We start from the raw sequence: 18,731 nt of genomic DNA, 5'->3' as shown, positions 1-18,731 counted from the left end.
CTCTCCCAATGGTCTCGCAGGCTTCCTAGTCTCCCCTCAGCCCGGACCTCAGGGAGAGGACCCCAGCCCACCGCACCCCGCCCAGCCCACCTCTGCGCAGGCCGTGACGTCACGGGACTGTGACGCGCCCTGGGAGCCCCCGCCCCTTCGCGGCGCTGGGCCGGGAATCCAAGCTCTCTGCGCCGTGACGTCACGGATCCGGGCGGGCGGACTTTGCGTCGGCCCAATGGGAGCGCCGCGCCGGCCTCCCCTTTAAGGAATGTTGTGACCTGACGTCAGCCGGGCGAGTTACCTCCCCGAGCCTCCGTCGCCGGGCTCAGCGCGAGCCTCGGAGCCCTTGAGCGCGAGGCGCGGAGCCCCCGGAGCCCCCGCACCGCAGCCACATCCCCGCGTCGCGCGCCCCAGAGCCCCGGCCTGCGCGCCCCGCCGGGCCGGCGCGATGCCCTCAGACCGGCCTTTCAAGCAGCGGCGGAGCTTTGGTGAGGCCCGGCGGGCGCTCTGCGAGCGCGGGGTGGGGGCGTGGGGGCTGGGGGGTGTTGACCGACCGACCCGACTGCTGCAGATGACGTCAGCTCCGTGACGTCAGGCTCGGCTGGAGCTGGACCCTCGGGATGGGAAGCAGGCTGGGGCCTGGGCCGGGGCCTCCGCCTCGCATCCCGGCCCTGTGCCCGGGCCTTAGGGCCCGACGGCTCCGGGGGCGGGGGCTTCGGGGAGGCGGGGTCGGGGCCGCCCCTCGGGCACTGGCGGGGCGGAACCGCGAGGAGGACCTCGGCCCGGCCTCATCCCCGACTGCTGTCTGCAGCCGACCGCTGTAAAGAGGTGCAGCAGATCCGCGAGCAGCACCCCAGCAAAATCCCGGTGAGTTCCACCGCCCCCTCCCATCCCCGCCCGGCCCAGGCCCCGCCTCGGGCTCACGCATCCCCCGCCCCGCTCCCAGGTAATCATCGAGCGCTACAAGGGTGAGAAGCAGCTGCCTGTCCTGGACAAGACCAAGTTCCTGGTCCCGGACCATGTCAACATGAGCGAGTTGGTCAAGATCATCCGGTGCGCGGGCAGCAGCTGTCAGAGGGGGATTGGGTCCAGCTGGGGTCAGGCAGGGGGCTGGGTCCTTCTGAGAAGGAAGGGGTGGGGGTGGGGCACGGGAACGGGTGCTGGGTCCCTGTTGTGGGGAGGTTGGGAAAGGTCAAGGTCAGGGCTGGGGTCAGTGTCCGGTCAGAGGTGAGAGCCTCTAGAAGGGCTTGGGATGGGTGTGAGGTGGAGGATTAGGATCATTTTGGGGAGCGGGTCAGGGCTACACTCGCCCAACAGCCAGGCCCCTCACGGTTGGCTTGCCCTCCCGTCCACCTCAGGCGCCGCCTGCAGCTGAACCCCACGCAGGCCTTCTTCCTGCTGGTGAACCAGCACAGCATGGTGAGCGTGTCCACGCCCATCGCCGACATCTATGAGCAGGAGAAGGACGATGACGGCTTCCTCTACATGGTCTACGCCTCCCAGGAAACCTTCGGCTTCTGAGCCAGCAGTAGGGGGGGGTTGGCTTGGGAGTGGGGGGGCCCTGTCAGGCTCTGCCCAGGGAGCTCCTGGCACCTGAACTGAGCTGCCTCTGCCCCTGCCCCTGGTGGGCTGGGCGGGGATGCCACGTCCTAGCCAGGGGGCACCAACCGCACCTACCCTGCCCCTGGGTGGATCCTGGCCTAGTCATGTTAGGGTTGCCCCTCTGGGTGTTGGCTGGGATGGGGGAAGGTTGGGAGCAGCCCCTAGCACCCCTGCTCTGTGTGGTTTGTCTTTTTTTTTAGGCCCCTGCCTGTCTGCCCATCTGTCCCTCCCTGACCTGAGGTGCTGCCCATGCCTGGACCTGCCCACCCCTGAAGGACTGGCCCCTGGCTCACCCAGTCTTGACATGGTGTATGGATCTGTGGTCGTTGTTCCTCTGCAGAATAAAGATTGCTCAGGCCTGCCTGGCCCTTTGCCTCCAGCTGCTTGGGGAGTGGGGAGGGCTGCCCTACACCATTCTCAGCTGGCCGGTGCGCAGACCCATGTTCTGTGGACTCAGAGCTCATTCGGGAAACCCACGCCTGGGTGTAGTGCACCATGGTGGTATTAGGGGCCAACCCCACCCCTTCCAGGAGTGCAGTGTGGTTCCAGGGTAGACGTTTTCATAACAAAAAACATTTATTCAGTAGCCACAACCTAACAAACCCTGCTCATCTGCTTCTTCCCCTTTCCTGCTTGGGAGGGGGTGCTCCTTGGTGTGCAGAGCCACAAAGTGGGGAGTCCAAGTGGAGATGCTCCTGGCTACTCCCCACAGGCCTTGCTGCCAGCCTTGGCTCCTCACTGGTACCAGATATTTGTGACCCTGGACTCAAACCTCATCTGCCCAGGACTTCCCTGCTGGCAACTCTGGTTAGAGGGCTTGGCCCAGCTTCTGGCCCTTTCACCCCTGAAGTCCGTGCAGCCCTGTGCCCAGCCAGGCCTACTTGAGCACAAGCATGGCCTCCGTGCCGTCCTTGGTGGTCAGGTAGAGACCATGTGTGAGGTAGTACTCCCGCCGTAGGAAGGCATAGAAGTAATCAGAGATGAGCAGGATCTGGGGGGAGAGAGATGTGAGAAGCTTCATGATACCTCTCCCTGAACTTTGCATCTCTGAGGGGCTAGGTGGGTGTTGGGGAGACCCTGCCCAGGGACCCTGCACCTCAGGGCCTACACCACCCTTCAAGGTCTCACTGGCACCTCAGAAGTTGCCCTACTGCCCTTCCTCCTCCTACCATGGTCTATACTTCCATCCCAAGCCCTGGCCTGTGAACTCCAGACTGGTGCTCCTCTGTCTCACCTCCTGGGTGCCCACTGGCCCTTCCACCCCAGCCAAGTCCCCTATCAAACCTGCTTCTCCCACTGGGAACCCATATCCCCCTTCTTCCATCCAGGTGTTCAGGCCACAGGATCAACAGACTTGTCTCCTCCCATACGCCAAGCCACCAAGCCTGTCAGTTCTATTTCTCCCTGTCCCCGCAGCTACCACCCTGGACAAAGCCACTGTCATCTGAACAACAGTGGTCTCCTCTCTGGGCTTCCTGATCTCAAACCTCCCACCCTAGCAGCAGCGGTTGCTTTTTAAGACAAATCTGGTCATGTTACTTCCCAGCTTAAGGTCCTCTAAAGGCTTCCCATGGCTCTTAGGGTGAAGATCAAACTCTCTGGGGCTCTAAGGCCTTGCACTTGGTCCCTGCCCGTGTACGTGCTTCAGCCTCTGCCGTGCTCCACCTCACTCAGCTCCAGCCACACTGGCCTGTTCCCTTCCAATGCAGGATCTTTCTTTGCTGTTTCCTCTGCCTGGAATGTTCTTCCCCTTTCATCTAGTAAACACCTGCTTGCCCTTCAGGCCTCAGGAAGGATCACTTCCACAGAGAAGCCCTCCCTCACACCCTAGATTGGTTCTTGGTCCCATTAACTTTTATCTGGTAGCACAAACTCGTCCAAATTGCAGTTTTACATTCATCTGTGAGACTGCCTGATGACTGTGGCTCCTCCGCTGGCCTGGGCAGGGTCCCTGAGTGATTCTGCCACCATGGTGTCTGTGCCCAGCTTGGTCTGTCTTTTCTGTCTGGGCCTCAGAATAGAAAGGGCCCTAGCAGCTCAGCCCACCATCCCCCTCACTGAGGCGCAGAGGGGAACAGGGACTTGCCAAGGTCCCCCAAACACTGGGCCCGCAGTCTTACAATTCTATTCATCCCAAGCTCCCAGGACCTCCAGTGCCTGGAACAGGAGGGCCAGGGCCCAGGCCTACAGAAGGATGCGGGGAGAGGGGTTCACCACTGCAGATACCACCAGTTTTCAGGCACTTACAAGCCTCTCAGATTATCATCACCAATCACCTTGGCACAGATGGGGCGACGTAAGCCCAGAGCTGGGGGAGCACCTGGCTAGGGCCTTACAGCAAGACAGAGGTTGAGCCTGGCATCTCAGCCTCTGACCCCCAGACCCCTGTTCTGGGAAGCCTCTCTCACACTGTGCAGGAAAGAGAGCAAACCCACACCATGGCCTCAGGACAAGGACCTGCCATTCTGCCACCACAGGAATCCATCTGGAAGGCTGATGGTTCCCACCTTACAGATGAGGAAATTGAAGCACAAAGGGTTCAACAGTTGGCCTAAGGCTATACTGGGAGAGCTGGACTAGTGGCTATAACCCTGCAAGGCAATGTACCTGGGGCCCAGTGTGCTAAGGGCCCAGAACTCTGCCACTGAGGGTGTCAGAGCAGAGAGCCCAGGGAGCCCCTGAAGCCTTGCGCCGCAGCTGCCCATGGGGTGTAGTTACCACAGCAAAGGCTGCCCTCACCCGCTGCAGCCCCTTTCTCACCCAGGCCCAAGGTGTCAAGTCTGAGGAGGCGGAGCCTGGAGCTGCTGGGGGTTGATCCCCGAGCCAGGTCAGATGAGGGGTAGGTGCAAAGTCACAGTTCACAACAAAACAACTCCAATGTCACACACGATCAGCTGGTCAAATAGGAAGTCAAAACACTAGGTTATTAGTTTGAACCATATGAAACTGCCAATTTTGCAGATCAAAAACGGTTGAGTATTGACAATTTCACATGGTTCGACTTAATATAAAATGGAAAAAAAATCAAGAAATAGTAGAGTAAGTATACAATCTAGACGCATCAGAACAAATAACTATAGGACCTTAGGGAGCTATTCTTTTTCCTTGTAAGCCTTAACTTGGTAAATTATGTATACATGTTATGTTGATAAAAATAAAAATCCAATTAAAAACAATCAGCCGATAAATGATTGAATAAGTAAATAAATAAACAAGGGAGAATTCCTTTTGGAATCCTAACAAAAGAGTTCCAAATAATATATGTAGAGACTCTCCCCTTGGGAGGTGGAGCTTAATTCTTGCCCACTCCCCACCCCCTGCCCCCGCGGGTAGGCTAGACTTCGTGACTCACTTCCAAAGAACAGGGAAAGAGAAAATAGTAACTGTGCACTGGAGAAGCCTGGCAAACGCTATCTTAACCAAATGATGAAGGGTAAACGGCATGAAGCGTGGCTAGTGTGTACTGCCTGAGCATTCCAAAAACCTAAAACGCGGCCTCATGATGAGAAAAGCATCAGACAAACCCAGAGGGGACACTCTACAGGATACCTGGCCACTGTTCCCCAAGACTGTCCACATCACGAGAAATAAGGAAAGACAGAGTGTGAGCAGAGGACATGGGGGAGACGTGGCAACTAAGTGTAATGTGGTACCTAGGACTGGATCCTGGGAGAAAAAGAAGACAGTACAGGGAAAACTGGTGAAATCCACATCAAATCTGGAGTTTACTTAGTAGTAATGTACCAGGGTCAGTTTCTTGGTTTTGACAAATATACCATGGTAATATAAGATGTTAAAAATGTGGGAAACTGGGTGGGGGGCATATGAGAACTCTCTGTACTATCTAAAATTATTCCAAAATTTAAAAGTTTATTTTAAAAAGCAACATACTACTGTTATATGCAACAACATGAATGAGCCTCAAAAATATCTTGCTGAGTGAAAGAAGGCTTCAGGAAATGTGCATTAAGATTTGTGTTTTTCCATTAATAAAGGAAATTGAAGATGATGCAAAGAAATGGAAAGATATCCCATGTTCCTGGATTGGAAGAATTAATATTGTTAAAATGGCCATACTACCCAAAGCAATCTACAGATTTAATGTGATCCCTATCAAATTACCCATAACATATTTCAAAGAACTAGAAGAAATCATCCTAAAATTTATATGGAACCATAAAAGACCCAGAATTGCCAAAGCAATCCTGAGGAAAAAGAACAAAGCAGGAAGCATAACTCTCTCAGACTTCAGATAACATTACAAAGCTACAGTAATCAAAACGGCATGATATTGGCACAAAAAAAGACATATGAATCAATGGAACAGAATAGAGAGCCCAGAAATAAATCCACACACCTATGGTCAATTAACCTTTGACAAAGGAGACAAGTATATACAATGGGAAAAAGACAGTCTCTTCAGCAAGGGGTGTTGGGAAAGTTGGACAGCTGCATGAAATCAAAAGTTAGAACACACCCTCACACCACACACAAAAATAAACTCAAAATAGCTTAAAGACTTAAACATAAGACATGACACCATAAAACTCCTAGAAGAGAACACAGGCAAAACATTCTCTGACATAAATTGTACCAATGTTTTCTTAGGTCAGTCTCCCAAAGCAATAAAAATAAAATAAAAAATAAACAAAGGGACCTAATCAAACTTACAAGCTTTTGCACAGCAGAGGAAACCATAAACAAAATGAAAAGACAAGCTACAGAATGGGAGAAAATATTTGCAAATGATGTGACCGACAAGGGCTTAATTTCCAAAATATACAAACAGCTCATAGGACTCAACAACACAAAAACAAACAACCCAATTGAAAAATGGGCAGAAGAACTAAATAGACATTTCTCCAAAGAAGACATACAGATGGCCAAAAGGCACATGAAAAGATGCTCAACATCGCTAATTATTAGAGAAATGCAAATCAAAACTACAATGAGGGGCTTCCCCGGTGGTGCAGTGGTTGAGAATCTGCCTGCTAAGGCAGGGGACGCGGGTTCGAGCCCTGGTCTGGGAGGATCCCACGTGCCGCGGAGCAGCTAGGCCCGTGAGCCACAACTACTGAGCCTGCGCATCTGGAGCCTGTGCTCCGCAACGAGAGGCCTCGACAGTGAGAGGCCTGCGCACCGTGATGAAGAGTGGCCCCCACTCACCGCAACTAGAGAAAGCCCTCGCACAGAAACGAAGACCCAACACAGCCAAAAATAAATAAATTAAATAAATAAATTTATTAAAAAAAAAAAAAAAAACAAGATCCATAGGTGATGCATCTGGACACGAAAATTTGAAAAAAAAAAAAACTACAATGAGGTATCACCTCACACTGGTCAGAATGGCCATCATTAAAAAGTCTACAAAAAAAAAAAAAAAAAAGTCTACAGAGAAGAAAAAGAAATAAAAGGAATCCAAATCAGAAAAGAAGAAGAAAAACTGTCACTGTTTGCAGATGACATGATACTATACATAGAGAATCCTAAAGATGCTACCAGAAAACAACTAGAGCTCATCAATGAATTTGGTAAAGTAGCAGGATACAAAATTAATGCACAGAAATCTCTTGCATTCCTATACACTAACAATGAAAAAGCTGAAAGAGAAATGGAAACACTCCCATTTACCATTGCAACAAAAAGAATAAAATACCTAGGAATAACCTTCCTAAGGAAACAAAAGACCTGTATGCAGAAAACTATAAGACACTGATGAAAGAAATTAAAGATGATACAAACAGATGGAGAGATATACCATGTTCTTGGATTGGAAGAATCAACATTGTGAAAATGACAATACTACCCAAAGCAATCTACAGATTCAATGCAATCCCTATCAAACTACCAATGGCATTTTTCACAGAACTAGAACAAAAAATTTCACAATTTGTATGGAAACACAAAAGACCCCAAATAGCCAAAGCAATCTTGAGAAAGAAAAACGGAGCTGGAGGAATCAGGCTCCCTGACTTCAGACTATACTATAAAGCTACAGTAATCAAGACAATATGGTACTGGCACGAAAACAGAAGCATAAATCAATGGAACAAGATAGAAAGCCCAGAAATAAACCCACGCACCTATGGTCAACTAATCTATAACAAAGGAGGCAAGAATATACAGTGGAGAAAAGACAGACGCTTCAATAAGTGGTGCTGGGAAAACTGGACAGCTACATGTAAAAGAATGAAATTAGAACACTTCCTAACACCATACACAAAAATAAACTCAAAATGGATTAAAGACCTGAATGTAAGGCCAGACACTATAAAACTCTTAGAGGAAAACATAGGCAGAACACTCTATGACATAAATCACAGCTAGATCCTTTTTGACCCCCCTCCTAGAGAAATGGAAATAAAAAACAAAAATAAACAAATGGGACCTAATGAAACTTAAAAGCTTTTGCACAGCAAAGGAAACCAGAAACAAGATGAAAAGACAACCCTCAGAATGGGAGAAAATATTTGCAAACGAAGCAACTGACAAAGGATTAATCTCCAAAATATACAAGCAGCTCATGCAGCTCAATTATCAAAAAAAACAAACAACCCAATCCAAAAATGGGCAGAAGACCTAAATAGACATTTCTCGAAAGAAGACATACAGATGGCCAACAAACACATGAAAGGATGCTCAACATTGCTAATCATTAGAGAAATGCAAATCAAAACCACAACGAGGTATCACCTCATACTGGTCAGAATGGCCATCATCAAAAAATCTACAATCAATAAATGCTGGAGGGCTTCCCTGGTGGCGCAGTGGTTGAGAGTCTGCCTGCCAATGCAGGGGACACGGGTTCGAGCCCTGGTCTGGGAAGATCCCACATGCCGCGGAGCGACTAGGCCCGTGAGCCACAATTGCTGAGCCTGCGCGTCTGGAGCCTGTGCTCCGCAACAAGAGAGGCTGCGATAGTGAGAGGCCTGCGCACCGCGATGAAGAGTGGCCCCCACTTGCCGCAACTAGAGGAAGCCCTAGCGCAGAAACGAAGACCCAACACAGCCATAAATAAATAAATAAATAAATAAATAAATTTTAAAATAAATAAATAAATAAATAAATGCTGGAGAGGGTGTGGAGGAAAGGGAACCCTCCTGCACTGTTGGTGGGAATGTAAATTGATACAGCCACTGTGGAGAACAGTATGTAGGTTCCTTAAAAAACTAAAAATAGAACTACCATATGACCCAGCAATCCCACTACTGGGCATATACCCTGAGAAAACCATAATTCCAAAAGAGACATGTACCACAATGTTCATTGCAGCTCTACTTACGATAGCCAGGACATGGAAGCAACCTAAGTGTCCATCAACAGATGAATGGATAAAGAAGATGTGGCACATATATACAATGGAATATTACTCAGCCATAAAAAGACATGAAATCGAGTTATTTATAGTGAGGTGGATGGACCTAGAGTCTGTCATACAGAGTGAAGTAAGTCAGAAAGAGAAAAACAAATACCGTATGCTAACACATATATATGGAATCTAAAAAAAAAAATCGTCATGAAGAACCTAGAGGCAGGACGGGAATAAAGACGCAGACCTACTAGAGAATGGACTTGAGGACATGGGGAGGGGGAAGGGTAAGCTGGGACAAAGTGAGAGAGTGGCATGGACATATATACACTACCAAATGTAAAACCGATGGCTAGTGGGAAGCAGCCACATAGCACAGGGAGATCAGCTCGGTGTTTGTGACCACCTAGAGGGGTGGGATAGGGAGGGAGATGCAAGAGGGAAGAGATATGGGGATATATGTATATGTATAGCTGATTCACTTTGTTATAAAGCAGAAACTAACACACCATTGTAAAGCAATTATACTCCAATAAAGATGTTAAAAAAAAAAAAAAAGAATCCATCTGCCAGTGCAGGGGACACAGGTTTGAGCCCTGGTCCAGGAAGATCCCACATGCCGCAGAGCAAATAAACCCATGTGCCACAACTACTGAGCCTGCGCTCTAGAGCCCACGAACCACAACTACTGAGCCTGAGTGCCACAACTACTGGAGCCCACGTGCCTAGAGTCCATGCTCCGTAACAAGAGAAGCCACCACAATGAGAAGCCCATGCACTGCAACGAAGAGTAGCCCCCGCTCACCGCAACTAGAGAAAGCCTGCACACAGCAACAAAGACCCAACACAGCCAAAAATAAATAAATAAATAAATTTATAAAAGAAAAAGAGAAAAAGAGAGAACAGATCTGTTATCAGAACAGTGGATCACTGGAGTTAAGAGCAGTGATTGCCATATGGGAAGTACTACCAAATAAATGCTTACTGTATCTCCCAAGCTCCTTTGCAATTAGTGAGTAAGTTTTGGCCAGTGGAGTCTAAGCAGAAATGTCATGTGGCAGCCTCTGGGAAACTTCCTTATGAGACAGCATGTGTGAAGTGTTAGCTGTTCTCCAACCAAATCACCTCAGTTGTAAATGTTACCATTTAGACCATTGGAGCCATGCTTTCTAAAACGATGAGAAATAAGGAGCTTGAGTTCCTGATACTATGGAACATGATACCAACTTTGGACCACCTACTCAGATATTTATTTGAGGGAGACCTAACATTCTGTTTTGTTTACATCACTGCCTCCTCTTCCATCCTCCACTCTGATTCTTTCAGTCAACCAGACCTAAGTGCAAGTAATACATGTAGTTGAATGGGTGCCCAGGGAAAACTACATATTTGAATAAGATTCAAATCAAACAGGCAGATTTTTAAATTATTTAATAAATGTTTTTCTAACAACAACAAAAAAAGAGACATGTACCATAATGTTCATTGCAGCACTATTTACAATAGCCAGGACATGGAAGCAACCTAAGTGTCCATCGACAGATGAATGGATAAAGAAGATGTGCCACATATATACAATGGAATATTACTCAGCCATAAAAAGAAACAAAACTGAGTTATTTGTAGTGAGGTGGATGGACCTAGAGTCTGTCATACAGAGTGAAGTAAGTCAGAAAGAGAAAAAAATACCATATGCTAACACACATACATGGAATCAAAAAAAAAAAAAGGTTCTGATGAACCTAGGGGCAGGACAGGAATAAAGACACAGACATAGAGAATGGACTTGAGGACACGGGGAGGGGGAAGGGTAAGCTGGGACGAAGTGAGAGAGTAGCACTGACATATATACACTACCAAATGTAAAATAGATAACTAGTGGGAAGCAGCTGCATAGCACACGGAGATCAGCTCAGTGCTTTGTGACCACCTAGAGGGTTGGGATAGGGAGGGTAGGGGGGAGGCTCAAGAGGGAGGGGATATGGGGATATATGTATACATATAGCTGATTCATGTTGTTATACAGCACAAAACTAACACACCATTGTAAAGCAATTATACTCCAATAAAGATGTTAAAAAAAAAAAAGATACACACTCCCCTATGTTCACAGCAGCACTATTCACAATAGCCAAGACATGGAAACAATCTAAATGTCCATCGACAGATGAATGGATAAAGAAGATGTGGTATATACATATATATATGTATACACACACACACACACACACACACACACACACACACACATGATGGAATACTACTTAGCCATAAAAAAGAACGAAATAATACCCATTTGTAAGTCAGAAAGAGAAAGGCAAATACCATATATCACTTATATGTGGAATCTAAAATATGACACAAATGAACTTATCTACAAAACAGAAACAGACTCACAGACATAGAAAACAGACTTGTAGTTGCCAAGGGGGGGGGAGGTGGGGGAGGGATGGATTGGGAGTTTGGGACTAGCAGATGCAAACTATTATATATAGAGTGAATGAACAAGGTTCTACTGTATAGCACAGGGAACTATATTCAATATCCTGTGATAAACCATATTGGAAAAGAATATAAAAAAAGAATGTAGGGACTTCCCTGGTGTTCCAGTGGTTAAGATTCTGTGTTTCTATTGCAGGGGGCATGGGTTTGATCCCTGGTCAGGGAACTAAGATCCCGTATGCTGCACAGCGGCCAAAAAAAAAGTATATATATATGTAAAACTGAATCACTTTGCTGTACAGCAGAAATTAAAAGAACATTGTAAATCAACTATACTTCAATTAAAAAATGAAAAACATTGTGTTTTTCACTGTATACAAATTTCACATAAGAAAAATATAAGTAAATATGGAGCTCTGGTTAATGATATACATACCGACATATCTGACAGGAAATGTACTGATGTGTATACTTCACTTTGAAGTACATTACAAAAATAAGATGGATTGAGAAATGGATAATTTGTGATTATCCAAGTATAGTAAAATGTGAATGGTGGAGTCTAAGTCGTAGGTATACAGGTGTTCAAGGTTAAATCTTTCAACCTTGCTGTGTGTGTGAACCTTTTCATAATAAAGTATCAGGGGAGGGTGGCATGGAAGGAAAGAGCCCTGCGTGCTGGCTTGGTCTGTCTGGAACCGAAAGTCACTAGTCCTGAGTTGGTGCCCTGCCCCTGTCCCCAGGGAAAGGGCATCTTGGGGACACACTGGTCTTGAGGAGGTTTCACTCTCTCGGAGGGAAGTCCCTAGCGGTCACAGGCTGGCTGAGACAACCTCTTCTGACCTAGAGGCTTTCCATTTGGGTTGAGGAGAAAGGATTTCCCAGAGGCCCTGGGATTCAGCCAACACAGCATCTGCAGACTCAGCACTACTTTGCCCAATCTGGGCAGGGAAAGTTGGGAAAGAAGCAGTGGAAATAGCATGGGCAAGTTAGTGGCTGTGTGACCCTGTATAAGTCACTTCCCCTTCCCTAAGCAGCATTTTCCTCATCTGTAAAATGAGTGATAAACTCTAGTTTATTACTTACAATGATGGCTCCCCTAGTCCTTGCTCTGTCCCTCTGTGCTTTCAGAGACCTGAAGAGCAGCCCATTCTTTATTTTATTTTTTTAATCTTTTAATGGTTTTAATTTGAAAACAAAAGTGAAAAATGTTTTTATGGTATAAAAAAACCTAGTTGTGGGGAGTTCCCTGGTGGCCTAGTGGTTAGAATTTGGCTCTTTTACTGCCGAGGCCCGGGTTCAATCCCTAGTCAGGGAACTGAGATCCTGCAAGCCAAGCAGTGAGGCCAAAAAAAAGAAAACAAAAAAACAAAACAACACAAAGCAAACCTAGTTGTAGAATTTTCAGTTTATTATATGAAAGTGAAAATTACATGATTTTAGGGACTAAATGCTTTCTAGGGTAGTTAGTAGTTATAACTCTAATGGTCGGTCTCTGAGAGAAAAGAGAAAAACACCTAGCTCTGATAAATGCTGTCCATTATTACATTTTCTTCTTATTAATAAAAATGCTGATAATACTCAGGCATTAATTTAAGCACTTTACATGTGTTAAAACAGTTAATCCTTGCAATAAACCTTCACAATAGGTACATTATAATTATTCCATCTTATAGATGAAGAAACAAAGGTTCTTCAAGTAATTTGCCCAAAGTCATACAACCAGCAAGTGTCAGAGGCAGGCTTTGAACCCAGACCATCTGGCATCAGACACTGCACGCTTACCCACACTGCTGGACAGCCTCCCTACTCTAGGGATACTTTCGGAGCAGCCCATTCTTCAAAGCTGCCCTCACCGACAGTGGCTGAGCCCTTCGGCCTCTCTATCGCCATCAGCCACCAGGTTCCACCAATTCCCCTCCTCAGAATTCCAGCTCAGCCCCCTTTTCTCCCTCCCACTGCCCCCTCTTGCTCAAAGGCCTCCCTCATCCTCCTGGTCCCTGAGGGATCGTACACACACACACACACACACACACACACACACACACACACACCACGAGAGCCCGTCACTTGCCTGCTCAGCAGCCTCCAGTGCTCCCCTCTCCCTGCGCCACACCTGCGGGTCCCCGTAGCCCTGAACGCAGCCTGGTCCTGCAAAAGCTGTGTGGCCACACCTTGGTGCCTCTGCCCATGCCCTGCCCGCAGGCTGGGACGACCCTTCCCGCAAAGGGCTCCTTCTCATCCCTGGAGAGGCAAGATCGCCATCTCCCACACCCAGAGTCTTCCCCGACTCCACACTCAGTTATGCGACCCCTGAAGCAAAGTCACTTCCCATTGGCCTCCCCACCAAATGGGGTGGCATCTGCTCCAGCTCTGTGGCCCCAGACCCAGCATGGGGCTGGCGTCTTGGGAGCAGTTTGCTGATCCCCTCCCAGGGCTCAGTCAGACCACATTCCTCTCACTGGCAGCCATGAGGGCTCCAGGCTCCCCTTGGGGCCATGACGAAGATGAAGATTTATTTATTTTTTGACCACACTGTGCAGCTTGCAGGATCTTAGTTCCCTGACTAGGGATCGAGCCCAGGCCCTGGCAGTGAAAGCGCCGCGTCCTAACCACTGGACCACCAGGGAATTCCCAGAAGATGAAGATTTAATGGGGCAGCTGATAAAAGGGTGGCCAGGGACAGAGAGGGGTAGATCAGAAGTGGAATGAAATGGTCAGAACACGCTCCACCACAGGGTGGGAGTGAGGAGAGATGGAGAAACCAACATCTGAGGATCTGCCCTGGGCCGGGTCCCTTAACAAAAAGCACATCACTGAATCTTCACAACACCCTGGGGTAGGGCTCATAAGCCCCACTTCGAGATGAGCAAACTCAGAGGTTAGGGTCTTGCCCAGGGTCACCCAGGAGTAAGTGACCACGTTTAGGCTGCAGTGCCCATCCTGCCTGTGTGAGGCCCGGAGCCTAGCCCTTCCCTTGACCCCCACGCCCTTCTCAGGGGTCTGTACCCACACTGCCGAGTCCTGCTACGGCCCCATGCTCACGCTTCGTATCCACCCTCTGTCACTTAGCCAAGGAGAGAGAGTTTCTTGAGAAAAGGCGAAACAAGCGTCCGAGACAACAGAGCTAGCAAGGCTGTTAATGCAGTGTGTCTAGAAGCCACAGGGCTCGGGATCGCAGCCACGGCCGACACTGGCCCCTGGGCTGCAGGGCCCTGGAGAAGCAGGTGCTGTCTCCCCAGGCATGTCCCGGTTCCCCCGGTCTCTTGCTTGTGTTGGAGATGCTGACACTTGACAGCCCACGACTGGGAGAACTCACGTGGTTGTCACCACTGGCAATCAGAGTGCTGCATCCTCTGCCCTTTGCTGCCTGGGATCTAGGAAACTGGGAGCAAGTGGGGCTGACGGCTGACCTGTGGAGCTGGATGGGGCTTTGGTGTGACTTGCCAACTCAGGCCTGAATGGACATGCGTGCGAGGAGATGGTGGAGAAACAGACCTCCACTCTCTAGCTCTAAAGATGCAAAATAATAGGGAAATCACTAGATCTCAGCCTCAGGGTCTGGGAGGTCGCAAAGTAAGATCATAGCTGGCTATGAAGGCAATTATCATCTAGGTGGCACTTTTCAATTCATACAAGTTTTCCCCACTCACTTCCATACTCCCCACTCACAACCACCCTTCTAGGCTGAGGAAACAGAGGCTACCAGCCCCTCTCACCAGGTTCAAACAGCCTCCCCCCTGTGCTCCAGGTTCCAGCTCAAAGCCCTGACCTCTTCCCCTCCTGGCAGAGGGAGGTTTGCAGAGCATGAATCTTTATTGTTTTTTGGCAGCACTGTGCAGCAGGTGGGATCTCCGACCAGGGATGGAACCCGGGCCCCCTGCATTGGGAACGCAGAGTCTTAACCACTGGACCGCCAGGGAAGTCCCAGAGCATGAATCTGATCTCAGTTGTCTTCACTTAAAACCGAAAGCTCAGCCTGGTCCTCAAGACAACGAGGCCCATGAGGGCCTTGTGGCTCTGACCACTGTTGTCCTGAAATGGCCTCATTCCCTATCAGGTGGCATGTGCCCGTCCTACAGAACTGCCTTCCACACCAGCTCACTCACGGGCTCTCTCACCCCCAAGTCTTACCACCTAGAACCTGGTTTGACCCTACACGTCCCTCAGGACTCCACTTAGAGGCTGCCTCCCCCCGCCCCCGAAGCTTCCGTAACCGCCAGCTCTGAGCTCCCCAGGCCGAGTTTACCCCGTTTATAGCACGATCACGCTGCCCTGGCCCTGCCTGTTTCCTTTTCTTTCTCTCCCACAGATGGTGAGCTCCTTGGAAGCAGGACTGTGTCTCATTCACCCCTAGCAGAGTGCCTAAAAACCCGAACGAACTTTTTGGCCAAACCAATATTTGCAAATCCATAAATGAGGTCCAAGGAGTTATGTGACTCGCCTGAGATCCAGTGAGCTGGGCAGGGATGGGGCTGAGAGTCATTGTGGAGTTCGGGCCACTGAAGCCCAGGCCTTCCTGCTGGCCTTGACCCCCTGTGTTTAGCTTGGGCTTTTCACGTCACTCTTGCTGTGGGGGTAGGAGAGGGAGTTGGGAAGGGCCTGGGAGAGACAAGCTTGGGATGCTGAGTGCTGAGCTAAAAGTCTGAGGACGGGAGGGACAAAGGAATGAACTAAGACCTCGACAAAATGCCACCAGCTAAGAAAAGCAAAGCAAACATGCACATCCAGCTGGATGAGGACGAGTGTTCCAGCCTGGGCCACTGGCACCTCATGTCAGGAGGAACAAATCTTCCAGCTAGGGCCATACACAACCCACGGGAATGAACCTGAAATTACCCCCTGTCTGTCCACAAATGCGGGCTCCACGCCACTGAATCACTAGCGATCTGCCCAACACGTCCCCACGCATTTCCTCACTGGTCCCTTCCCGAGAATGACACACCAGGCTAATGGAGACGTAATTCCAGGAGACACGACTGCGGTTTCACTTGCGCTGGAGTGAACGAGCAAGTCCTGAGCGGGGCCCAACGTGCCAGAGGGTTGGTGCCCAGACCTCAGGGCAGAACAGCCAAAGCAGGGCCAGCCCAGTATCTATGGGTCTGCACCACAAGGACGGGGTCGGGAGTGAGGAGGCAGCAGCTTGTGGAGCGATCCAGGCCCTGCTGGGAAGAGCAGAGGGGAGCCACCAGGGAGTCTGTTTTGGAGGCAGACATGAGCAGGAGTGGGGCTCTTGGGGCCTGGATGAGAGTGGAAGGGGGTTCTGGCTCTGACCCCCCAGGAATCCAGCAGGAGGACCTGCCACAGGCCCAGCTCTGACCAACACAGAGACTGGAACTGGGAGGTCACGGTCTATGTGCAATTTTGTGTGAGATCATTGGTTAGAAATTGTGGTTTCTGGTCATTCCTTTCTTCTGGGTGTTGGGGATACAGTCGTGAACAAGACAGGCCTGGGGGCTGCCCCAGTGGAACCCACAGTCTACTGAGAGGGCACAAGAAACAGGGTATCAATAAACACACCGCTCCGCAACTGCGTGACTTCCCAGCCTCAGCTGCTTCATTCGCATCTGAGATGATAATAGCAGTGCCTCCCTCAGAGGGCTGTTATGAGGATTAAGTCAATTCTACATCATCATAAAAAAAAGGAAAACAACTTGAAGGGCTGTCAGTAGGGGAGTAGCTACATCAGGTGTGGTGAGTCTGCACATGCAGGACTGAAACAGGAAGGAGCTTCCTCTCGTGTTCCAACAAGGAGAGAGCATGGAGACGTTCCATTAAAAGGAAAAAAAGTCATACTTTCATCATGCTGCCAACAATAAAGCACACACACAGATAAAACTCCTCCTCCATGAGCAGACGAGGTCACGTCAACACACAAGGAAAGGTCCAGAAGGCTGGACAAGCACAGGATCCAAAAGATTAAAGGGATCACATGGGCCTGGTCCCTAGTAAGAGTTCTTTAAACATGAGCCACTATTAATTATAAGTTTAGGGAAAGATTTCCTTATGTTACCTGTTTTTAACTTGAATTAGGGTAAGTGGGACATTTTACCTTACTCTTAATAAAGCTAAATTTTAAACATTCCTTTTTGTTTACATCTAATCCTAGATGACCATTATCTTTCTGCTGGTCTCTGACGTGCAGAAGAAAAGGGTTTAAAAAAAAAAAGATGAGGAGGATTGTTCTCCTTCCCTCGGTTTCCAGGCCTGAATGTTTCCTTAGGAATTTGCTCTGGGTATTTGACGAGCACGTTGCTCAAGCTACTTCCCATGTCAACATGTGTCAACACACAAATCCTCTTACCCCCGAGAGGTGGGGTTATCACCTGCAACCCTGAGAGGTTCAATCACTTGCTGAAGGTCACGCAGTGACGGAGTTGGGGGGGGGGACCACGGTCAACCAATCCATCTAATCCTGCCTTCTCCTTCTCTCTCTCACATGTACGTGTGAGACACACACACCCTATGCATCTATGGATGGTTTACTGTTGTCATTTCCTGGTTACTGACTCTCAGGCACAATTATAATTAGCAAATGATCTGTGCCACAAGCACAGAAAAATATTTAATGGCCCCAGAGGAAGGATGGGGCCTAAGTCACTGGTTTACCTGCCACTGTCATTAAAAATTACTGATGATTTTTTCTATTATGAAGCACGGAACTGACCGACTCAAACAGAGCAGGACTTAAAATCTCCGGGCCGAGATGTTCTCTACATTCAGCTGCGGACCCAGCAATGATGAGCCTGACTCTGGACGCCTGCTGAAAATCTGTACTCATCTGATTCCCAGGACAGCTCTGATCTGTCTTGTCCAGGGAGGGGAGAATAAGGACCAGGTGACTAAAAGGCACCGCTGCAGCTAGAAGAGCTGAGAAGAGCAGGCTGTGGGGCTTGAGGACACACTCTGAGCGCCACACGCCTCACCGGAAGCAATGACTGTAGGTTAGACGGAAGCTGCGCTGGATTGGGCTGTGGATGACATGCAGGGGCTTCACTGGCCAAAGAGACCAGGTTCTGGCAGAAGTGAGAGAAAGGTTGGGGACAGAGCTGCCATCCCTTGACATTAGCCAGTAGGGGTGACTTGGCCCCCATCCTGCCCACTTCCTAGACCCTCTCTCCCTTCCCCTCTCTGAGTCTAGAAGGCCCAGCTCCTATTCCTCATCCCTATGGCTTTCTCTGACCACTCAACAGGGAAGGTGATCTTGTTGCCTCTGGATTCCTCCAGCGGTTACACTCTCCACATTTGGCCATTAATCACATGATGTTCTCCCTGGCTCTCTTTGGTTCATTCAATCATTCCACAAATATTTGCTAAACAACTGCTCTGTGCCAAGCACTGATCAGGTGGTTGGGGACCCTGCAGTGGGTAGGAGAGGCGGATCTGT

The 18,731-nt window shown here is 49.1% G+C and overlaps 2 protein-coding genes across 2 annotated transcripts in view; one reads left to right on the top strand and one right to left on the bottom strand.

Moving 5' to 3' along the window:
- Window positions 1–257: 257 nt before the first annotated feature.
- Window positions 258–1,960, top strand: MAP1LC3A (microtubule associated protein 1 light chain 3 alpha). Its single transcript, XM_059896502.1, has 5 exons — window positions 258–479; window positions 803–858; window positions 938–1,044; window positions 1,350–1,519; window positions 1,794–1,960. Exons 1-4 carry the CDS (start codon window positions 440–442, stop codon window positions 1,510–1,512), a joined length of 366 nt encoding a protein of 121 aa, XP_059752485.1. The 5' UTR covers window positions 258–439; the 3' UTR covers window positions 1,513–1,519; window positions 1,794–1,960.
- A 186-nt stretch (window positions 1,961–2,146) lies between these two features.
- The window catches only part of PIGU (phosphatidylinositol glycan anchor biosynthesis class U), a 102,945-nt gene continuing 86,360 nt past the window's right edge, over window positions 2,147–18,731 (bottom strand). The window contains exon 12 of the mRNA XM_059897768.1: window positions 2,147–2,584. Coding sequence (XP_059753751.1) covers window positions 2,471–2,584 — 114 coding nt within the window. The 3' untranslated portion in view covers window positions 2,147–2,470. The remainder of the gene's footprint in view (window positions 2,585–18,731) is intronic.

This window comes from Balaenoptera ricei, chromosome 15 (assembly GCF_028023285.1).
Source record: "Balaenoptera ricei isolate mBalRic1 chromosome 15, mBalRic1.hap2, whole genome shotgun sequence".
Taxonomy (NCBI): domain Eukaryota; kingdom Metazoa; phylum Chordata; class Mammalia; order Artiodactyla; family Balaenopteridae; genus Balaenoptera; species Balaenoptera ricei.
This window is presented reverse-complemented; position numbering and strand designations above follow the sequence as displayed.

Bases quoted from the DNA above. Each gene is read 5' to 3' on its own strand.
- MAP1LC3A (XM_059896502.1), top strand. From the start codon at position 440: ATGCCCTCAGACCGGCCTTTCAAGCAGCGGCGGAGCTTTG. The intron at 480-802 runs GTGAGGCCCGGC...TGCTGTCTGCAG, and splicing joins CAAGCAGCGGCGGAGCTTTG to CCGACCGCTGTAAAGAGGTG. The intron at 859-937 runs GTGAGTTCCACC...CCCCGCTCCCAG, and splicing joins AGCACCCCAGCAAAATCCCG to GTAATCATCGAGCGCTACAA.